The sequence below is a fragment of the Puntigrus tetrazona genome, chromosome 16, assembly GCF_018831695.1.
Source record: "Puntigrus tetrazona isolate hp1 chromosome 16, ASM1883169v1, whole genome shotgun sequence".
Classification (NCBI taxonomy): Eukaryota; Metazoa; Chordata; class Actinopteri; order Cypriniformes; family Cyprinidae; genus Puntigrus; species Puntigrus tetrazona.
In genome coordinates, this window is record NC_056714.1 from 16,873,633 (window position 1) to 16,898,062 (window position 24,430).

The 24,430-nt window shown below is 40.3% G+C and overlaps 1 protein-coding gene across 3 annotated transcripts; it reads left to right on the forward strand.

The window, feature by feature from the left end:
• The first annotated feature begins 173 nt into the window (after window positions 1-173).
• On the forward strand, window positions 174-22,618 carry nr4a3 (nuclear receptor subfamily 4, group A, member 3). 3 transcript variants are annotated; one of them, XM_043261083.1, is made up of 9 exons: window positions 174-536; window positions 3,259-3,411; window positions 4,323-4,404; window positions 7,292-8,133; window positions 13,359-13,488; window positions 14,337-14,500; window positions 14,684-14,880; window positions 18,627-18,805; window positions 20,713-22,618. In XM_043261083.1, the coding sequence occupies exons 3-9, from the start codon at window positions 4,341-4,343 to the stop codon at window positions 20,982-20,984; spliced, it is 1,848 nt and encodes a 615-aa protein (XP_043117018.1). In that variant the 5' UTR covers window positions 174-536; window positions 3,259-3,411; window positions 4,323-4,340; the 3' UTR covers window positions 20,985-22,618. The 3 variants fall into 3 exon arrangements, with proteins under 3 accessions (XP_043117018.1, XP_043117019.1, XP_043117017.1); XM_043261084.1 differs by lacking the exon at window positions 4,323-4,404; XM_043261082.1 differs by lacking the exons at window positions 174-536; window positions 3,259-3,411; window positions 4,323-4,404 and adding an exon at window positions 6,753-6,797.
• The last annotated feature ends 1,812 nt before the right edge of the window (window positions 22,619-24,430 follow it).

Sequence of the window (24,430 nt, forward strand, 5' to 3'; positions counted from 1 at the left end):
CTACCGCGCCATTTGAGACGACTCCTAGGAAAGGATCAGAAGATCGAGCCTCCTCTCTCTCTCTCTCTCTCTCTCTCTCTCTGGCATGGACTGTACGACTTGTGTATACTGTACCACTGAGGCCGGGGAGCTACAGTGCTCGACGTCACCTCTCCCATGGCGTCACATTGACGTCACGCATTCCAAGCTTGCTATGTAGAAAGCAGGGACAGATAAATGTGCTATTAGACTTTCTCTCGCTCAGCGCGCCACATAAACAAAGGCACATTGCAACTTACGCTCAGCGCATCCTCTCCGTTACTAACGCCGACACTCTTATAGTGGAGCTGACAGAACCACGGAGTACTTTTTTCTTCTTAGCTAAGAGGAAAATAAGTCAAATAATATATTTTTTTAATGAAACCCGTCAACTTTTGCGACTTTGAAATCGACAATTCAACCACTTTTTCAGTTTTTAAAAATTTCTGTCGGATATGCACAAGGAATTATTAGGGCTTTACAAACACATGTAAAGACGGAACCTCAACAGAAATCAAGTAAGTGTACATTTTTATTTAATGCGCTTTACAGAAACAGCGTAACGTTGCGCTTAATGACATGTAAAAACACTGACAACATGCTTCGTCTTATTTGTGTCGCTTTTCTTCGTTCTCCGTTCGCATTCTGCATGGCAGTATGTTATAAAGAACTTATGGTCCGGACCTGTTGAATGCTCGTTCCCCACCGCGTAAAAAAAACAAACGAAGTGTGTTGTGCGCGAAGTCTCTGTAGATGGATGGGCTGAATCCGAATTTAATTTAGTATAATAATCTCTCAGGTTGTCATGGAAATGGGATGCCTCTTTCTCACCCCGGTGAATCCGCTGTAAGCTCGCGCCGCGCCGGTAGAGTGTCTCGTGAGATGCGCCTTGTAGACGGAGCGAGTGCCGCGGGCTCCGCGTTTCCGAAAAGCGCGACTTAACATCGTGCGAATGTTTCTTTATTTGTTTGTAGCGGTATCTGCGTTAAAAACGCTTTCGGTTATTTCGTCTAGAATCATATAAATATTGCTTTTGCCACGTCTCAGTTAGGTGACAACACGAGCTTCATTCATTCTGTCTCGAAGCTACGGAAGGACCGCGGGCGAACGTAACACTTTGAAACACACACTTGCAAAGTAATCGAATATAAATGTACACAAACTGTCGTAATGCAGTCACGGTTAACTATTTATTTTCATTTTTACAACTCTTACCAGACCGGTGTTCTTCTAAACGGTTAAGTACCATTGCATGGAGACTTTCTCTTCTTTCAAAAGACTTTAATTTTTGAACAAACAGCAATATACCGAGTTCATGTGACTGTATGCCCTGTACTGGGAGAAACTGCATGGTGTTTACTTTCTTGATAATGAAGTGACACCAATACATCTATAAGCAACGTGCTCGCCTAATAGCCCACTTTTAAAAAGTATTTGTTTTCATTAGGCCATGGTTTGGTGTTAATTTGAGGTCAGTAAGAATCAAAGCGCGTTATTATTACTGACCCGCGCACCTTTATGAGCATCGATGACAAAGTAAATATTTGTAATACTACAGCAGCCTATTTAGGCATTTCATCGAAAGCAGACGTGTCAATAGTGAAAGTGGTTACAGAGCCGGCTTTAACAGGTGTATGATACGAGAGTGTATTGATCAGGGCAGCCGTCTAAGTGAGTTGTTATACTAAAGTTTTACTGCAGCGCACGCGAGATCGGGTCAGCGAGTACAGAGCATGTACGTCTCTTTTCCCCAGGTCTCTGTCCCCGTCGGATGTCAAATCCCGTTCTCCAAGCTAATTTACTGTAGTTGTATTTTTCCATCCCTTTATCTCCACTCTCTCCCTTTCTTTTGTGTTTGCTGGAAAGCCTCTATCTCGCGCGCTTATTGAACGCAGACCGGAGCGCCTCTACAAAGCGCGTGCTTCAGTGCTCTCTCGCGGTTCTCTAGGTTACCGGGGCACAAGCGGACCGGCGGCTCCATGCGTACACACTGAAACGCGCTCTGTCAAAATCACACACAACCACGAAAAGACACTGGCTGAACTCAAATATAAACGTGATAAAGTCTACATACAGTAAGCTGCTGCTTCGTTGCGGCGTGTGCGTAAAGCAAAAACGGCGTAATTAGGGGGACACTCGCGATTCTCTTTTTGCTGGCCCGTGATTCGTTGTCCGTATTACGGCTGTCAATTAAATCGTAAATTAGCGCGTGCAGTCTATATATATCCGGACCATGAAGATTGTGGGATTTGTTTCGGGTAGTTTGGGGGTCGAGAAAGACTGTGCTCAGTACCCAAGTGTGGAGGGCTGGTTTCGTGTGAGCGCGCCTCTGTCAGGGAGGGGGCGCTAGTCGCTTTTAAAAACTCCTCGGTGGCGCGTTTGGGTTTATTTGACCGAAGACGGGGATAGTCGAACTTCGGTGAGTGCCCAGATGAATATTGTCCCACCGTCACTGAGATTGTCATTATTAAGAGCTCCTGGAACTAAAAAAACCGCGAGGCAATATACCTTGTACTATGCGCCCAGAACTGTTCTAACACCATGCTCGAGTACAGGAACAGGAGGAAAAATAATTATTCCGTTATCCACTGTATTTGCAGACGTGTGAGATGCTGATGGTTTTTTGTGCCTAAATAATGCATATTTCGTACTGACATTCAGCTGTTATTGGCTTCTCCATCGAGTGTGATAATAACTAGACAACTAGACAATCTTGTCAAATGCTTTTTTTTCTGCTTGGGGTTTCCTTTTTTGATTAACGTCGGTTTGTTTTTAAAGGCTGCAATTTATGTCGTTGTCTTATTTTTTATTATTTCTGTAAAAAATAAATACACAACTTTTTTGTCCAGGTAACATTTGAGAATAGCAGGCTATTTAACAAGCAGCCTAACGTAGGCTACTCTAAACATTTCCTTATGTTTAGTGCGATTTTCTGACAAAATCCCAGTGAACGAATTTGTAAGACTTTATGCATGTACTTTACAATTTGCATGCAAATGTTTAAAGGGTTAGACTTTTATAGAAAAATCTTAGTTGCTTATTTAGTGGAGCCTGAATCCTCTTGTAACCTTTAACCCTTGTTTATCATTTTGCACATAATAATTATGCAAAAAGTGGTTAATTTACACCACCAGAAAATCCTGAGTATGTCTGTATTATTTTGCCTGTTCTCTGTTTGTGTGTTTGTGTGTGTGACTTCATGTCGTCGTGAACTAAATCATTCTGTGCTCCCGATTGCAGACACCGGTTCGGAAGAGCGCCTGCAGCCCAGGTCTGAGTCCCGGCTACCGGATACCTCGCCCGCCGCGTGTGCTGAAGCAGCCCCGAACCCCAGACGCGTGCAGCCTCCACCCGAGAAACCGACCACGATTCAGCGAGCAAAAGGCCACTCAGGTACCACGAGTTTCTGCAAAAACCTCTTTTGACTCTGCAGAGCTTTTAGACGCATACCTTATGCGTATGATTGCATTTTTAAACATTTCATATTAAGCCAAATTTAGTGGTTTAAAGAACACCATTTATTCTACTAAATGAAAAGCGACTGTTAGTAATATAATACGTGCTTTTTGCTTTTTTTAATGGTTACCCTATGCAGGTGAATTTTGTTGTTAGCCTAGGCTATATCATTTTGGTTTGTCTAACTTTGGAAACTTGGAAATTTCAGGAAGTCTCGTTGATGTCGTCAATTTTGTCAAAAATGATAACGAAACAGTTTTTGGATTGTATAACTAAAGCAACAATTTACGCATATGGCTGCAGATTTTTACATAGAGGGCAGTTTTAACAAAAAATATTTCTGTTTATTCTGTAATTTATTCTCAGAGGTTTTGTTTGTGTTTGTAATTGTCCCGGAAATAAATGCAAATAACCGGAATAATAACTGATTTTACAGGCATTGTCGTTTCTCTGTACAAAACTCCTCAGCAAATTGCATTTAATTCTGTTTAAAACATGAGTCTCGCAGATGGTGGTTTGACATTTATATGGCAGAAAAAGCATGCATTTGTGTTCCAACTGGAACGGGCGCAGTCTATATTAAAGCTCTGTCATTTTATTTTTGCATCCTACCAATAGTATCATAACATACTTTCTTCTTTATGGCCAGAGCAACCTCGTGTGCTGTTGTTAGAAAACACTGTCTTTGTTGTCTGATTAGTGTTTGGAAAGTGAAAGCTTGCGCAAATGTATTTGTGCCGCCTGTGTTCCACTGATGCTTGTTACTTTCAAGAGCAAATTCATGCTGGTTAGCGTGTCATGTGCATCTATTTATTTTTTTATGTGGTTGATTTTTTTTTGTTTGTTAGATCTATGGCACTCTGACAATGAACAAGCGATCACAGTTATTGGAACAGCTGCATTTTGTCCATCTAAAATGCACACCTCGAGGTTAGCAACTGTTTCATCCCTCTAAAGCGCTTTCTATAAGCCTGAGTGTGTATTTGTGTGAGGCTCTCTCTCTGTCTGGTGCACGCACACGCACAAGCACACGCGCACACACACACACACACACACACACACACACACACACAAACACTAGAGCTGTAAAGCATCGTTTCAGTATGACTTTATGCGGTCTAGACCTTTTTAATAATTCGACTTTTTACGTTGGGTTGGCTGCGTTTTCATTTTTATTATCCGTGTCATGGTGAAATGTGGAGCTGAGGTAGAAAAACGGCGTGCACGTGCAAAAACAAACCATAAACGGACATACGCGAGAGATACGGAGTCAGACAGAAAAGTTAAGTCCTGCTTTTTTTCTATGAGGATTTGTCTAGTGTTGCATAATTTGAGCTGGCCTTAAGTGTGTCAAAAAGACACCAAAAACTCGGATTGGATAAATGCCATGTTTTGTGCTGTCTTCAAATTGCAAAACTACACAAAAGCAAGTTTATCAAGTTATCCGTGCCTATATCGCTGGCTGACAGTAAGTAATAATAATAATAATAATATTGCAAGTTTTTAAAATTAAAAAAACAAAACCTAGTTTATAAAAAAGACAGAATAGAAAAGAAAGTAAGAATGAAAGAATGATTAGTGTATATCTCAAGGGCACGTTAGGAAGATAGGCCTTATGTGTTTGTGTGGTGACAGTGGTTTAAGAAAGTTTGACTCACATTTGCTCCATCCAGCACGGGACAGATTGACCTCAAACCATTTCTTCATCAGAATCCATGACGATGAAGGGGTCGCACCTTATCCCACCCACTCACTCACTTTGACGTGAAAGTCTCCCCGTCGACGTGTGAATTAGCCTATAGTAACATTAGGCCCTAAATTATCCAAAACAGAGTTAGGCTACCTCCAAAATGAACGTTAGAACTAGCCTAAAGGTTGTTTACTTTTCATAGAAGGTTGTTAATGTTTTATACGGGCTTCACCAAATAGGCAACGGTATCTACAACTTATATTGTTAGATTACAAGTCAATCAGAGTCTCCCGGATGTGTACGCTTGCGCGTGAGGAGGTAACCATAGCAACAGCTGACCAACGTCTGTAGCGAACGCTAACGTTACAAGGACAAAACATAGTCTAAGTAACTATTGTAAATATTTAAAATGATTATTTTAGATTTGTAAATGTAAACATTTAAAATATGTCATTTATTTAAAACGTCTTTAATATAGGCCTAGTCGATGACTAGCTCTATGCGCTAGGGGCGCTAAAACACTCATTTGGTCGCGCGAGAGTACGGCGGAAATTCATTTTACTCTTACGCTCCTCAGACGTCTTTAAAGACGTAGCCTGCAGTAGAACATTTTATTTTGTAAATTAACTTTATTATTGTTTTTCAACTGTAAAATATTAGCCTACTTTGTTTTGACACCCACGTTTGGTTTACAGGTTCAGACCTAATAATTTAATAATACATGGAAAAAACACAGCAACATTCATTTTTACTGGTAGAGTTAATAAAGTAAGCTGGACGAAAATGAAGCGTACTGCTTTAAAATAAATGCAGCCTAACCTAAACTTAAACTGAAAAAAAAAAAAAAATTGAATTGGGGAAAAAAACAGAAGATGATACTTAAGGTAAACCATGTGCATGTCATGTGCATTATCCCATGAATCCACTGTTGTGACAGAAATGTCTACTGACATCAAACTCAGTGTTATCCATGATGCTGTATGCCACAATATGCGTTTGTATGCATAGCCAGCGATGTGCGTAGGAAACGGAACGCGCGCGCACCGGCCCGAGTCATCACAGGTAAAGAGGCGTTCATAATTGATAAGCCTCTTGATTTTACTAAACATACATGACGTGTTGGAGGCACAAGGATTACGGAGTCACTACACGACAGCGTCAATCCGACGTCGGGTCTGTGTACACTTCCCCACCTAGGGAAAATAAGCAAACAGAGGACACGCACACACTTCTCCTCACGGACTCAGGTAGCTCTGCACAGATGCACTTAAACAGCTGTGTCAAGACGCACAGTTGTAGGTTATATAACTCTGGGAGTGCTCGCTGGCAATATGGTTTTCCTGGAGCGCAGAGCTGGCTCAAGATAAAGACTACTACGAATAACGAGGGAGTTCCTCGTGGCTTTTAACACGATCACTTTATTTCAACAGGTGCATGTTGCACATTAACTTAATAGAGTTAAAGCCATCATGAATATTTATCTTAAAGGCGTTTTGGGTAAAACTTGGTTAGACGTTATGTTTTGAATATAAGCCACTAAATTCTTTTTTCTCTGCATGTTTACTTGCATATATAATTATGAAATAAGGACCGATGATGGATAATCAAAGGATGACTTGTAAGTCAAGCGTAGGTATGTGTGCTAGAATAGTCAGACGGTGTTTGCTCTCAAGAGTGGCATGGAATTCAAACCCAGAAAGAAAACTAAACTGTTTAATTATTTAGACCCAGAAATGATCATTCTGTCATCATTTATTCACTCTCATGGGAATTTCTTTCTTCGGTGAAGATGTCAGCCTCACTCACTTTCATGTTAACCATGTTTTTTTTAATGATGCATTAAAATAACTTTGAGTAGGTCTAAATGATGACAGTATTTGCTTTAACTCAGTTGCAAGAATCCAAGTCAGGAATAATGCGTGCCTTTTTGATTCATTTCGTTTTTGCATGTGTGCCCACCGGCTCATGGCCTAACCCATGTTTCCAGGTGAATGGTTTATCTACTAACTTGGTACTAACAAAACAGTACTGAAATGTTATAGACATCATATCCTCTGTATATCTAAAGGCAAAATTCAGCCAAAAGGCAATATGATAAGTCTCTCGTTTTTTTCTCCGTCTCTATAGACATGCCCTGCGTTCAGGCCCAGTACGGCCCTGCACCTCATGGGTCCAGCTACTCCGCCCAGTCCTTTGGTTACCATGGTGACTACAGTGCTGACCTCATGGCGACAGACTACTCGAAGTGTGAGCTCGGTGGGGGGGAGATCTCGGCGGCGGCTGCCACCACTTCCCTACCCAGTTTTAATGTGTTCGTGGAGGGCGGCTTTGAGCCGAAACCCTCCTGTTTGTATCAACTCCCTCCTCAACGCCCTATCATCAAAAAGGAGGAGGAGTCTTACCCACCCATGGCACCATCCGATGAAGCAATAGCTGGGAGCTCCATGTACTTTAAGCAGTCGCCCCCTTCGACGCCCCCCACGCCGCTTCACTCCGGCCCACCCAGCAGCTCTTTCTTGTGGGATGAACACAGTCTTCCCCCTGTGCCCCAGCCCTGCCTGATTGAAGGCCCACTGAAGAGCCCTCGCTTCCCTCATTTCTACGAGCAGCCGGCCCCACCCTCCACCAGCGGCTACGACACCGCCATTGGCCTTCCGCTGCGACCTGAACGCTCTCCATCCTCATCCTCTTCGTCTTCACATGTGCCACCCAGCCTGGACACGCACACACACTCACATGTGCACTCCCATACTCACTCACACATGTACCCCCTGAACATGGGTAAGCCGGGAGGCCTGGCGTTTCGCTCTCTGGGCATGGGCCCGTGCCCGCCGCTTCTGGGAGAGAGTTTGCCATCGCCACCCAGTCGCACCAGCTCCGGAGAGGGTACCTGTGCTGTGTGTGGAGACAATGCGGCCTGTCAGCACTACGGTGTGCGCACCTGTGAGGGCTGCAAGGGCTTCTTTAAGGTAAGAGTTCAGCATCCCGGTTTCGCTTTCTTATAATAACTCTCGATCAGATCTCGAATACAGGCGCACCCAACTTCCATCACTGTCACTGCTATTTACATGAGTGTGCTATTGCAAATGCATAATAATCCTTGTTGACACACATTTTCACTGAAAGAATCAAACAAGAAGTTCTGTTTAATCTAAATAGGAGGATCATAGGCAAGGAGATTTTACCTAGAATCTTAACCTATAACCTGAATTACGTGTACTCGGGCCTTTAAAGAAGTAGTTCACCAAAATAGAGAATATTCTTATCATTTACTCACCTTCATGTTATCCCAAAGCTGTATGATTTTCTACTGAAACTTTCTACTGAAGTTTTTTGTGGTCCATACAATGATGTTTTGTGGTTCTTTGGATGTTTTTTAGTTGTTCTTATAGTTATGAGATATAGTTATGACAAAGCTGTCTGTTTTAAATCTTTTTTTATTTTTTAAATGTTTGAGAAATTACTTTAAAGAAAGATTTTTTTTTAACTGACTGTTCAGTTCACATACATATTTCATATGATTTGAATTGGACTTTGATTATTTTAATATATAAATATTAATTTATTATTTGAAATACTTTTAAGTTATCCTGCAACCACTTTGGATGTTTATTGTGGTCCCCAATCAGCCCCAATCAGTTTTAGACCACATTTACTTTTACTGTATGAACAAAAAAGTGTTTCACAATATCTTCTTTGGTTGAACCCTCTCTTTAAAACACAGTACAATAAACTATTGAAAGAACTAAACAAGCCGAGGTTAACTAATACTGACTGGAAGTGCTTACTAGAGGTAGCCTCCCGCATTTGGATTTCCCTTAATGCTTTACATTTATTCATACTATTGCAAATGATTGTTGTATTGTAGAAGCTGACGTGGGAGTTTGCAGTTTGTGTTGATTGATGTGTGTTCTTCAGCGTGTGGTTAATTTGAATAGCACATCTCATTGTGTATCTGAGTGTGTCTGTTATTAAATGGAGTGTAAGAGGATTGTACTTGCGCTTTATTGTATAGTGTGTCGGTCAGTGTTTTTTTTTTGTCTCTTATGCAGCAGTGTGGCCAGGGTAGTGTTTGTTAATTGTGTATTCATTAGTGGTCATTAGTTTTGTTCTTGGTTTGAAAGGAGCTCTTGGCTGAAGAGCCTCACGCTGCTCTACACCGATCGCACCTCATTCTCTGAGTGTGAGGCTCAGGGTTAACCAACCATTGTAACGCACTCCGCGGGCGTTTGAACCAAGGTTAAAGCCCACCATGTGAATAGCAATTCTTTAGTGAGCTGTGCGCGTTTTTGTTGTTCATTTGAAGAGGGGGATGGGATACAGTCTATATGACCATTTGAGGCGGTAAAGAAAATAATTTGTGCAGAAAAACTGAAAGAATGTTTAGTTTCAGTTTCAGAGGTGCGACTGTGACAGGTTTGCTCAGCCTTTTCATGAAAGTATTGGCTTGTGTGTACCGAGCGTGAATGTGTGTGTGTGTGCGCGTCTTTGAGTGCTCTCACAAATCGTCTGAGCGGCGGTTGCCACGGCGTCTGTGAGGGTCGTTTCCCTCGGTGACCAGTGAGAGGTGTGACAGTGGCGCGCACTTAAAATACAGCAGCTTGGAGCTATAGCCAGAAACGCACACACACACACACAGTCTAAAGAGAGTCTGTGGCGTATAACGATTTAACGTAACGCTTACAATAAATTTAACATATATGCCATTTATTTCACATTTTGGAATAAATGTACATTTTAATTTGTTCAGAAACAGCAAGAAGACTTAAAATATACAGAGACTGGGCTAAAAGACTGACAATGAAAGTGAAGGAGCAAGAGTGGCAGAGCTGAAATAATTGGAAATGGCCTGTGGTCTGGTGCAGAAATAAATTATGCCTCTTTTCAATTAGTTTCACAATTAGTTTTTATTTAGTAATTAATAAAAGCAGGGGTTGGTAAGCCCGAGGCTTTGTAGCCATTACTGCAACGCCGGCACACATGCACACACACAAATGACATCCACAAACAATGACATATGCACACTGGCAAGTCTTAGACGATCAGCGTGCTTATTTTTATGCATACACACACTTGTACTCACTCCAACTCACAAAACACACTTCGCCATTTAATTATCTCAGGCAACTCATTAACTCACAATATAAATATTAGCAGGTGAATTTTAATGCAAAAGACGGCGTATTGTGTGGCAGTGTATATCCTTTGTCAGACCACAAACTCGCTTTTAAAATTTATAATAAATGTTTTTATACAATAGGGTTTATTGTAATATTTATGCACATTGATTCTTAGTACATTAGTTTTCAAAATACATTTTTAATGGAGTGTGCATGCATTTATCCGGCAAAATTATTCAGAGTTTCCCTTCTGGCTTTAGTTTTTATGTTCATTAAAAGGCACTAAATCATTTCACTTATGGTTCTGTTTTACATCTGAATACAAACCGTTGTGCTGTTTCACAATGAAAAATAGTAAGTAACTGGCCAATTTTAGCACACAAAATCTATTCTCTCTGTCTTGCTCATTTGCTCACACCGCTTATTTTCACACCATTCATTTGTTTTGTAATTTGCTCTGTGACTCATAACATGCTCCGAGTGAGAATATTTACCTAATGGAGGGTCAAGACAGAGGCTGGCTCATTCACAAAACCTCCACATTCGACCCACTCCACTGGAATAAAAGTTTAACAGCTCTTAACCGAATTCAGACTCATTTCCAGCACTTTCCTTTAGCTTACGTTGATTAAATAAGCTGCTACAAAAGGTAAATGTGCTTTTGTGTCAGCATTATGGCATTTACAGAGTGTTGAATAATAAGCGCACTAAAATGTGCTTCATTCACAGACATAGTCGTCTTATAATACAGTGTAAGTGCGCAATACACATAGACACACACACACTTAACCAATTAATGGTGACCCAGTTCCACCTCTCATATTGAACAGCCATACACACACGTCTAATTACACACCCAGAGGAGAGGGCGAGAGAAGATAGTCTGATCATCTCTGATTAGGGGAGGAGAGGATGAGGAGAGGGGGGATATAGGTTCCCTAAGGGGTTTTAATGTGTGACAGGGCCATTAGCACATGTTACATGTCATGAATCCACAACTGCTTGTCCTTACCGACCCTACGGACCCTGCTGTGCACTGGACCGCAACTCTGTGTGTGTGTGCGCGCGTTTGTATGTTTGTGTGCTTGCTTGCATGAGAGAATTATGGAAGTTAGACAATAATAGTAGCTTTTAGTTTTTATCATACACTCTTAAAGGTTCTTTATTGGCATCAGTTGTTTAATGTAGAACTTTTAAAATCCATGGAACCTTGTAAATGCACAAACATTTCTTTATAGCAAAAAAAAAAGGGTTTCTTTGATTATTAAAATGCTATTTACATTAAATAGTTCTTCTGTAGCATTGCTGTAAAAAACATTCTGAATTTTTATAGGTGTAGTGTTTGATTTTCAGGCTTTTTGTCATTTGTTTGTCAATTGGCAGACAGTCGTAAAAGTTACAATATAACCCAAGATGTCCTTCTTCGTTTTAATGAAAGTCAGGAAACTGTTGTAACCGTGAACGTTTTGCACTGCGACATCGTTTAGAGCATATATAAATGCAAGTACACATGCATGTACATACACAGAAACTGTTTCAGTTACTTAATGGCCATCATATATACAGCTTTTTTTTTTTTTTTTTTTTTTTCGAACATCACAAGATGTCTATTCATCTAGCGAGTTCCTGCAGCAATAAAACCTCTTGTTTTGTGGACTGTACAATGACTGTGGCCAAACAGACAGAATCGGTCACAGTCTGAACTGGCTATGAAGTATAGAACGGAGTTGCATTCAGATAACTTGTGGACGTGGTGCAGGGAGAAACGGCGAGGTGGGTTCGTTTTTTCCGACTATGCCCAGGGTGTTTTCAAGGTTTTCAAGGCTCTACAGGTTGTATTTTAATCAAGTCATACTGAATCAGTGTGAACGTAGCTGTAACCGAGTAGACTCTCTAGCTAACAAGTGCATTTGTGTGCCCACTGGGAGATTAGTCCACTCTACCGTGGCCGCTGTGGTAGTTTTATGTTCAATTTAAGTGAAATATGAGAAACCGTGCAAATCACACGGATAACGGTGTGCGTGGGTGGGTGTTTTAACTTCACCTTATGGTAAAATTTCAGCTTTCTGGGAAACGCAGGTGGTTTGATTGATTTTTATTTACACCTGTTGGAAACGGCCGTTTGTGTGTATTATGATTTTTTTTTCCTTTCTACTTTCATTGAAAGTGTTTTATTACAAACCAAAAATGAAAGTTAGATCAACTTAAAAACTTATTTTATAATAACATTAGCTGACAGCAACTCGACATGCAATGGCATTATTAAACTTTAAAAATATGTATAAAAAGATAATGATGAAGTAACTACATACTATCATGTTGTTGTTGTTAGTTTTTTTCAAATTCATTTCAGCAACTGGCAGCTTTTCTAATTAAATAACTGCACAATGAAACAACATGGCTGGTCTACTATTAAAGTGACCGCAGTAGTAGCTTGTTAAAGCATTGTTTTTGTTTGTTTTTGGATATTAGGCTACCTTAATCACAGAACGTACCGGTCTCACGCAAGCGCTTAATCTTTCGACTTACCGTCAGCACGTGCACTTGATGTCTGAACCTTAGCGTTGTCAAGTCCTTTTCCCTCTTTTCTATGGTTTTTAACGGCGCGAGTACTCGCAGATCGTTTTTATTTCATTTTAATAAGGTCAGCAATAATCGCGCATATCCAGCCGAGGAGAAAACAACTCCAGGGGGGGTTATTGCAGAGGCACGATCCGCCAAAACCCCGAGGTGCCGAGAGCTGACCCGCGAGTTTCACAAACAATTTTATCACGCGGCGCGGGATGTCTCGCGGGAGCGGCCTCAGCACGCTTTGCACTGATCTTCATTGTCAGTAGCTTGCGCTAATAAAATTGTCCCTCCTGCAGGCAAGGCATGTTGGGAAATTAATTTTATCTAATTATCCTGATGGAGCCGGAGCTTTTTCACATTGTAATTAAAATCTGACCTGCGAGCTTCCTTTTTAATTCTTACCCAAAAAACGGGATCAAATTAAATAAATAATATGTTTAGACCTGTTAGCTTATTGTTTTTCTTCTCTCTCCCGTTTCTCCTTTTATTGTCTGTGGCTGCAGAGGACGGTGCAGAAGAATGCGAAGTACGTGTGTTTGGCCAGTAAAAACTGCCCTGTGGACAAAAGGAGAAGAAATCGCTGCCAGTACTGCCGCTTCCAGAAGTGTCTCAGTGTAGGCATGGTGAAAGAAGGTATCAAATACACACACACACACACCTATAATATGTCTGGCCAGGCCACTCAAACCAATTATCACACAATAGGCCCTGGTGCATATGACCTCGTCTGGACCTCTGGTTAGAGACTGATGCAAAGGAGATAGACACTCTTTATCTTAATGACTTAAAACCCAAAGATGCACACACTACACTCAAGCGGCGCTGTGGATTAATTCAGATTTGGTTCATAGCTGGTTTGGTTGGTTAGTATGAATGCATGAATTAAACTATAATGGAGGTGTTTACCGGCAGTACTTCGCCTCTGTAATCACAGCTTATCAGCGGCTTCAGAACCGGTAATAACACAACACACAGGACAGTCACAGGCACATGTGTTCACGGGGACATTTAATTCTCGCAGAATTTAAGCATGAATACCATGTGATTTAAAAAGATCACACCTCTGATCATCTTATCCATCTCAGCCGGAGATTGGGACAGACATACATTGCTCTTATTATATCTCACCTTCACTCACCCCTTCCTTCTGAGACCTGCAATCGTGCAGATTTCAGCTGCCCCCTACTGGCCAGTCCAGCATTGTTGAGAGGCAAAGAGGGAAAGAAACTTTTATTTAAAACTACGAAACAAACACGCAAAATGCTTTCGATTTCCCAGGGATTGGTATAATGAATATGAAGGATAATTTATCAACGCGTCATTGCTCAAAGGTGTTCAAATACACTGTCACTGTTTTGCGTGTATGGAATTGCATCATGTGTTTTCAACACTGTCAATCTATGATAACATTTAGATGCTATATCTGCTTGTGGAGGACTCGTGCGTTGTCTAAAATATGCTTGTTTGTGTGTTTGACACAGTGGTGCGCACAGACAACCTGAAGGGGAGGAGAGGTCGCTTGCCGTCTAAACCAAAGAGTCCCCTGCAGCCAGAGCCCTCACCCCCATCACCTCCCCTCAGCCTGCTGAATGCAGTAGTGAGGGCCTATTCCCAGTCTACACCACGAGAACTAGACTACAGTCAGGTATTGAAATGGAGAGATCCTTTATGAATTTAGTTTAATTAGCAGAAATCATAGTTTTAATTTGATACATAGGTTATTAAATTACAAAGCAAAAATGTAATGTCATAACAAAAATATAACCGTTCACATTCATTTTATTTTATTGATTTTGTGTGGAATACTCATGTCTCTCTCTTCCTGTAGTTCAGTGCGGTGGAGCCAGTGGGTCTATCTGAGTCTCAGCAGATCCAGATGTTCTACAGAGTGCTAACCGGCTCCATGGAGGTGACGCGTTGCTGGGCAGAACGGCTGCCTGGATTCTCTGAGCTTCACCGTGATGACCAGAACCTGCTCATTGACTCTGCCTTCCTCGAGCTTTTCGTGCTTCGCCTCGCCAACAGGTACATGCAGGCACACACAGATCTCACATTGCAGATTTTAAGGCACTGAAAACATTGAAAAGTACACCATTTTCAGCATACACAAAAAACTATAATAATAGAGCTGGGCATTATTGCAAAAATAAAATGAATAAAAATCTTAAGTTCATAAGTTTTTCATTATATGCTGTATACAGTATATATATCAATATTTTTTGCCTTGTTTTTTTATCCACCAGTTACTTTAGCCACATAAATTTGCTTTGTATAATGTATAATACAATCAATGTAGAACAGCAATATAATTGTTCCAGTTATTAATTTTATTTATTATTAAATGCATTTTCCCAATATATGTATCTTTTAATCAGAGGAACAAGAGCCAAGTGTCCAAGAGCCAAGATTTTATAATGTTTTATGCAATATGTAAAATGCAACAGAAAACTAGTTTAAGATTTCTTCACTATTTTTTACTAAATGAACACAAGAAAGAATGACATTCAGTATCATTCTAATTTTAATAGAAATTTTATTAGACATTTAATATTTAAACATTTTAATATATAAAACTGCCACATGGAGACTTGAACATTTCTGACGAATCACTGAATCAGGATTATGAATCAATTTGTTGAAACAAACTGTGAAACAAAAGTGATTCACAGGAATGAATCAAACTGAACTCTAATCTTATTTTTGCTACTAAAGTTTAATCAGAGACAGCAAACAATGCATCATAATCATTACAGTATCCACAATGTAACCCCCCAATCAAATACCCTGTATGAAATACAATACAGAGAAAAGAGCCTATAATAATATCCTAATTAGACATTTTCAGCTCTCATCTGAATGACTACAGCTGTGGGAGGAAACGATAGTTATAGCAATTACACTCTGACTTTACACTTATAATATCTCATTGCAACTGTCAGATTTTTCTATGACTTGCTATTAGTGATGTCTCATACATCTCTTAGGATTTTCTTTCTGGTTTAAAAATTAGCATGAGGTGTAAAGTATCATTATGACTGTGAAAGAAGTCATTCACAGACGGAGTCATGATTTATATTGTGTAATATGCTGCAGTTCCTATACAACAACGAGTGTGTGTGTTCTCGCTCTCTATTCAGCACTGTAAGGTTACTATGGACACTGTGTGGAAGATCCTGTGGAATTCACTTATTTAAGTTTATTGGTTAACAGCCCGGCCTAACCACCTCCTCCTCCCAAGACATTATGTGTGGCAGAAACAGCTCTGTTTTGACGATCGCTTGCATATTACATTCACCATGTTGCATTTCTGTTTCACTCGCAAGGCCGGAACAGTTTGCATCCAGACTAGAAGTAACCTGTTGTTTCTTGACTTTAAGTAGAAGCGTGCGTGTGTGGATGTGTCTCTGTGACTCAGTGACATTCTGATGTTGCTTTAACAGGAAGTGGATTTTTGTCTCAGCTCAGCTGCTCCCTGTTTAACTAGCTCTGGTGCTCTTTCTGTGTTTCTCTCTCCCTCTCTGATGGTGTAGGAGCAGGTGCGGGGAGGGAGGGCAGTGGGTGGTGGCGTCACAGCCTCAGTAGGGAGCTGCAGACTTGGGTTCTGACTCATTTAAGTGGGGGGATTCATCCGGGCTTACGTCACGGACACTCGAAAACTCACAAGATATGCGTTCGGAATGTGTGGAGACTTCACAACATGGGCAAACTTGCACATTTTCCGCTCACAAACATTCACAGTTCTCACATGTTTTGAAAATAGACTCTACGCCACCAAAACACAAAACACAGAATGCTATCTGATGTGGCTCGCACATGCACATATTGTTACCCCATGCGGCCGCGCTGAGGTTAATGAATGAATGGACGCAAAGAGAGCGACTCACTCTGACGCAAACTTAAAAGGAATTTGTGCGTTTTTCCCCTCAAGGGTACTGTTGTTAATTTTGTTCTGTAATAATGAGGAGCTTTCACTTGTTCTATATTCACTCTTTTGCTGTTTTCCCTCGTTTTCTATTGCAGCGGTAGGCATTTTTAAACCCTTCATGAAAGGGCCTTTCACCTTGCTTTTAGTGAACTATATATGCAAGGAAGTAATTCCACCGTTTATGATCATGTGATACTGGGTGGTGAATTCTCATGATTCATTTTAAAACATGAAATGAAACCCTCACTTCTCTCATATTCCCTAGAGCTACATTAGTATTATGGTCGAAAATATCAGCCGTATGCTCATCAAGGCTGCATTCATTAAATCAGTAATAATGTAGAATATTGTGAAATATTACTATAATTTAAAATAACTGTTTGCTATTTTAAATATATTTTAAAATGTATTTTATTTTTGTGATGGCAAAGCTGAAGCTATTACTCCAGTCTTCAGTGTCACATGATCCTTCAGAGGTTTTCATTAGAACTAAAAAACAGTTATTTTTTTATTTATGTTTGCTACAACAGTCGCAAAGTAATAGTTCACAGAAACATAAAATTGTATCTTTTATTCACCCTCAAATTGTCAAAAATGAATATTCCTATCAATATACATGAACAATGAATAAATGAATTCAAAATACATTTAGCATGCACTCTTTCTTTATTAGTTGTTAGCATAAACACTATGTTAGCATAAAATAACAGTCATGTACATCTTCATGTAAAGTGTTTCAGACACCCACATACAAGTGCCCTGCTCCTTTCGTAGTACTCACTTCAAGTGCTCTCCGGGAGTGAATAGGGCTAAATGATGCACCCTTTCCGATATAACATCACCAGCAGCGTGTCTGTGGATTCCGTATATATGCATTCATATGTAGTGGCGTAAAACCATTAGACTGCATTAATGAAGCACGCATTTTGATTATTTACCCCTCTGGGCTTCAAAAACAGCTCAGAAGATGACTCTCGAATATTCCTCCTCGCCGTTTTCCCTTCTTCCCCTTTCCATTACTCCTCTTCTATACGAGTGTGTGTTTTCGTGCAGACTAATGAAGAACAGTTCACGCAGCAGAAGCCAACACTCTACGGGAAAAACGAGAGGAAGTTTTTCTTCCTAAATTGCAGGGTTGAGAGCGAAGGGCTGAAGACAAACCAAAAAAGAGAGAGGATGAGTGGATTGAGAAGATGGACGAGTGCAGAGCGAGTGTTTGGGTGTTTCGTTGCAATTACACACAAGCGATTTTCGTGAGAATGCGTGAAGATACAACTTTACTGCTTTGACCCAGAACCCTGCAACCCTGAAGGGGCAGAGCTGAAAAAAGAGAGAGAGAGAGAGAGAGAGAGAGAGAGAGAGAGAGAGAGAGAAAGAAAGAGAGTAAGAAAGAAAGAGTATAATCTCAGGAATGTTTTAAAAGCTTTAATTGGGAAAGCTTGGCATAATTAGGTCCATTCCTATCTTTGATGTGCTCTTCCCTGTACTGGCTTTCATTTGTCGCTATGGTAATTGTTTCCGTGCAGTATGCCTTAAACACAGATTCGGCAGCCAATCCAAAGGCAGATCGTCATCACATGAATCAGAGAGAGGTGATAATCAGTGTGTGTGTGTATGTGTGTCACAGCAGCGACTGTGTGTGCTTTCTGATAGCATGTGTGGCTACGTACCGAATTAGAGGCTTGCTAAATTGAAACAGGTACCTGTTCTGAAGGGAACAAGAAGAACGGTGATTAATTAAAAGATGAAAGGCTGCGACTGAACTCGTGGCTTCAAACAGCACATTGAAGCAGTATAAATAACAACAGTTCTTCATCTAGACATCTTCTCCCTCTCTTTTACTCAGGTCTTTGCTGGCAGACGAGAAGTTCGTGTTTTGCACAGGCCTGGTCCTTCACCGGCAGCAGTGCCTGCGTGGCTTCGGCGAATGGCTGGACTCCATCCGAGACTTCAGCACTCACCTGCAGAGTCTCAACCTTGATATGCCTGCGTTCTCCTGCTTGTGCGCCTTAGTGCTGCTCACAGGTAACACGCAACCTCTGAAAAACACTCTGAAATCCCTTTCTATGCATTTCAGTTGTTACTTCCTGTTGTCGTTCTTGTATTTGTGTATTTACACCCCTTTTGTCACGCTGCTAGCGGTCGTCACAGTGATCACAGGTGTAGGGCAGGTGCTGACAGAGATTAGGTTTACCTGGACAGCAGAAATAATCCCCATTAATCACACACACACACACAATGCAGAGACACAGAGATGGTGTGAGGTTTGTGTGCATCTCCTCTTTGAGTGCAGGTGGAGATAGTTGATTATTGGTTAACAAAGTAGGACAGTGTGTGTGTGTGTGTGTGGTTGGGTCAGCAGGTGCTCGAGTCTTACCATGCATTATTAACACAGAGGCTAAACAGCAGGTCGACCTATATACAGACAAACACACTTTGCGCCACACACACAGAAACACGGGCACATTCTGGCAAGCATTAGAAGAATAAAGACAGCTGGGTTTCAATCAAAGTATTTTGGAATATTGCCTTAAATAATGCTGGGTAGAAACATAGAGATGCAAATCAAATTTAAAAAATGTACATAAAAAGTTTTATGCTAAATTGAAGTGGCATGGAAACAAGATTATTGATTAGATAGATTACATAGACAAACATTGCATTATTTGTAAAAAATTTTAAAGACTTGTTTTAAATATTTTTTGGCATTATGGTATTAATTATATGAAATTATGATAGCACTGGTCAGAATAAGGAAAGGTCCTCAAGTTTCAACCTTGGAGATTCAAACTTGGGATGCCCATATAGTGTAATGGTGCAGACCATATTTTTGCATTAAATTTTGAATTAAATTCAGTTAGTCATGTGCCTTAAACTCGCAGAAAAATATTACATTGAATAAAAACACTGCTTTATTTTGCAAAACTGTTATAATATTCAGATTTTTGCATAAATTAAATTTAACATGCCATGTGAATAATTTACTCAGAGATTAAAACAAATCACATGTTGCTGTTGTTATGTTCCTTTATATGCAAAAAAGGGTTTTGTGATATTTACATTTTTCCCATTTAAAAAAAACCCCCATCAAAACATGAATAATTTTAATCTTATGCTAACTTTAAAAACAAGTGTGAATAAAAACAGAGAGAGATATAGCTGTCAATCAATTTACTCAGTAAATTTGGCCCAATCTTTACCTCTCTTTTTCGGCCACAATCTACAGTGTTGTGTGTAGAGATGTGTGTGTGTTTGGTAGCCCCCATGGAGCAGCACTTAACTCTGTAGAGGAATTGAGCGCTACTCAGTAGAGCTTGGGTCCCTACCTCTCTTCTCTTTCTATCTCTCTCTCTCTCTCTCTCTCTCCCTCTATCCACTCCTCCACTCAGTCTATCGACCCTCTAAAAGTGTCTGCGGTGAAAGAGCTCCATCGATCATCCCCCAGGAGAGAGGGAGAGACACAGAGAGAGCAAGGGAAAAAAAACTGGGAGAGTGAGAGAGGACGTAGGCTGAATGCAGTGACAGTGGAGCTGCTCTAGACACATAGATTTGTAACACACACACGGATATATCCAAAGGAAGCCAGCATCCCTTTGCACTTCCATGGTTATTCTACCATACTGTGGACACTTAACACACACGAAGAGTTGTTTGAAGTGTTATGCAAAGACATGCTAGACTGCTGAATGAGGATGAGAATCATTAGAAAATAATTGTATTAAATATGGGCCAGACCAATTTACTGGTATTTGCAGCATTATGTACCTCCAAAAAAGGCACATATTAAAACGGGTAAAAATGTGTACTGCTCTTGGTAGATTGCACTGGTCATTATGGAAATGAGATGCTGTGTCTGTGTTCTTTAATGTGCACTTTGTCCCTTCCCATCAGTATTTAGCAAAAACGCTCATACTCTTTTCTCCTTTTTTCAGAACAATGTCCTGGTCTGAAGGAGCCTAAAAAAGTTGAGGAACTGCAATCCAAGCTAATCTGCTGCCTGCGAGATCACCTGAGCTCGGTCAGTGCAGGAGGCGTGGCTTCAACCGGCAAGGCCCCACCCCCACTGGGAGCTGTGCTTGGCTTGAGGGCGGAGCTTCGAACTCAGCGTACGCAAGGCTTACAGAGGATCTTCTACCTGAAGCTTGAGGATCTGGTCCCACCCCCGCCGCTCATCGATAGGTTTCTGGACACCTTGCCCTATTGATGACCACGCCCCTTTTTGCACACCACTGACACGCCCACAAGCTCACTCAGACACGCCCACAGCGGCTAAAAACTCACCCTGTGAGGCATAGAGCCAGTAGCTAACAGTGACACTGAACTCGATTTTCCATGAGTCCCCAAATCCTCACAGGAAACAAACGTGTCTGAGGAGAAACCAATCATATAAGCGCTTTTAATCTCTGCTCTGCGCCTGATAGTGTAGATACGAGGCGGGGTTTGAGCGTATCTGACGCGCGCCCTGGGAACGAGCACCATGCCTATAGCTCAGCGCGCCACGTCAGGAGAAGTATTACCGTGCGAGAATGTGTGTATGCGTGCGTGCGTGTGTGTGAGTACGCACACTTAACGGCTCCTTTGCAGGCGGTCCAAAAGTTCCACCACAATTCACCTCAATGACAGCAGTTATGTTTATCACAAACATACACTCACAAACACACAAGTGCACGCGAACTGTCCTTTCACACATACGCACGGATCCAAAACGCCAGCTTCAGATGCCAGATTATGACATATCAACTGTCTTTGGCAGAAACGAAGTGGATGTGTGTGTGAAAACACGTAGGAGTGTCTCTGAGGGAGGCTTTCGCCACACAGACCGAACGACAGAGTGCATTAATGTCCAGAATCACAGTTGATCACACCCCAGAAACCTGCAAACAAGTGCAATTTACTAAGTGCTATTGTAAACGAAGAGAGAGAGAGAGAGAGAGAGAGAGAGGGAGGAGAGAACGAGAGAGTGTGTGTGTTTGTTCCAGTCCTATTTCAAACTCTAAATTATTTTAATACTAAGACTCGCCTTGTAAGGTAACGGTTTCAATTGAGATGATTTAGCTCGGTCTGCGCACTAACTTTTAACGACGAAGTTCCACAGACTTGAAATTACTGTCGTTTTTTTTATTGTTATTATGAATAAAAACCAAGGGATTTTAGTGATAGGGTAACAGACTAAAAAGAGTAGAATTGGGCTTTGAGCACTTAAAAATAAACAAGAGGTAAGAGAAGGCAGGTGAGATGCAGGTGCAGAGAGAGGATGGAAGGAATGAAACATTCCATGTTCATGCTCATTTTTGTATGTTTATACTGTCTACGCCATTTATTAATATGGAGGACATTGGTGCAAAAATGTCTTTTATATGTACAAAAAAAGTAAAAACGGATTATATGCATGGTTTTCTCCTTCTCGCCTCTGCTTGTATTTATTTTGCAAAGACTGCCGGCTCCACAAGGGCTTGAACACACTTACTGACTGGGCGTTCTCGCTTACTTTATCATACGGCAGCAGTTTGAACAGATGAGAAAGTACAAATTATATATATAAAAAAAAAAATATATATATATATATATATATATATATATATATATATATATATATATATATATATACACACACACACACACACAATACAAAACTAATATTTTGAAGTGTTTTTATCTGATAGCTTTTTCAAATCTTGTGGTACAAGTTGTGCATTGTTTTTTGGAGAAGAAATATGAAAAAAGGAAAAAAAAACATGTTTTTCAATGTCTCTTTTGGTTTGTTTAGTTTTTTTTTCTCTTTGGTTCACTGGAGGCTCTGTTCAGCACTTTGAAATCATAAAAAAACCCTTCTGATTATTTGAGTGGAAGTGTCGTTTTTCTGTTCACCTCTGTGTAAAAGCATCAGAAGTGTTTTTCTCTTAAAGCTTGTGTTTGATGTCACGACTCAGGATGAGGCCGAGGGACTCCCCCTTTGTGAAGTTCAAAAAGTGTCTACATGCCAGGTGTCTTTACTTTATCAAGTACCCTAATATATATGTGTGTGTATGGGGGTCAGTGTCCCCACTGCATTGAGCTTCAGGTATGGGATTGAGTTGGGGGACAGATTCAGATCATTTTGGGGGATTCTGACCACATCAGGCCTGCGTTCCTTGTTAAGCCCCATCGATCCACGCTGTGACATTTCGAGAAGACGCGCACTCGCACACATGCACACTGACACGGCTGCTCTTTCTCTGTCTTCCTCCATCACTCTTCTAATTTGTCTGGGATTGTTAAGAGAAAAGCCCACCATGCATGGGCATACATGAACGTACACACACATATTTTATATGTGGTTTATGGGGACTCTCCACAGGCATAATGATAAACTATATTTTCTATACCCTAACGCTAACAGACAACTACTAGCATTTTTGTGATTGTGATTTTGAGTGCATATCAGGGTTATTTTAGCAACTAAAACTGAAACTACAACTGAAACCATTTTAAAAACATTCAGTACTCAAATAAATAAACAAATGAAATAAAATGAAATATAAAAAACTTTATTTTAGCTATTTTAAGGCAACGTTTTTTCGTTTTTAATTTCATTTACCTTTATATGCTGAAATAACTGAATCTAAAAATGAAATAAGAATATAAAAAAATCTAAAAATACAAACGACAAAAAATTATTCAATCTTTAAAATTAAAATGTAAAATATATATAAAACATTCTAAATCTTAAAAAAACAGATAGTTTGTCAATGATTCTAAATAACAAATGTGTGTGTGTGTGTATGTCAGTGTATATATATAACATGTAAGCTGCATATACATATATATATATATATATATATAGGTAGCTGACATATCAATGTGGGTAAAACAGATTTTACATATCATGTAAACAAAAACTAATTATTTTATATATATTTTATATATAATATTATATGTTTTTATTATATTAAGCTTTTAGAGGATGTTTGAAACTCTCACAGTGGCACACACACTTAGACAGGTGGATGGTAGGTTGGTGAAGCTGTCAGTCTAGGGGAGGACAGATCGATTCAGAGTGACAGGTAGCCAACCCCCCTGGAGTCTTCATTAAAACCCTGTATTAGAGCTGCAGGGGAGGGGCGCACACACACACACACACACACACACACACACACACACACACACCTCATTTCCCTGTAAGTATGGTATGGTGTGTTTGTGTGGCTCATGATATATTGATTGACTGTTAGCGAGCGTGTTGAGGGGATCAGCAGGGCTGAACTCACACTGTGTGGACTGGAAACAAAGCTTTAGCGGAAGAGCGAGACTGGTGCTCACACACACATGCAAATCACGTCTAATGCCAAAGTGCACATTTGCATTAGCTATGATCTAGAACTATTCCAAAAATGAAAGGAAATGAAATTATTAAAGATGATTAAACACAAGATTACCTGAGAAATCCTGTATTTAATAAACTTTTATTTTCTATATTCACAATTAGAATTAGAACAAGATGACAAACATAATCAAACACTTGATTAAATCTAATCTTTATAGTAGTCTGTAGTCCAGTTTAAATTTCCACCCCCTAAAACCAGGAATGAGTTTGCACTAAATTAATTGCTGGTTGGTGTGAAAGAGTTTCTGGGATAAAAATATTTAATATTTGGTATTTTAAACATAGTT

What these genes read in the sequence shown, in the direction of transcription:
- nr4a3 (XM_043261083.1), top strand. Translation starts at nt 4,341, where the DNA reads ATGAACAAGCGATCACAGTTATTGGAACAGCTGCATTTTGTCCATCTA. An exon ending in TGTAGGCATGGTGAAAGAAG is followed by an intron (nt 13,489 to 14,336) that starts GTATCAAATACA and finishes TGTTTGACACAG; the next exon opens with TGGTGCGCACAGACAACCTG. An exon ending in GAGAACTAGACTACAGTCAG is followed by an intron (nt 14,501 to 14,683) that starts GTATTGAAATGG and finishes CTCTTCCTGTAG; the next exon opens with TTCAGTGCGGTGGAGCCAGT.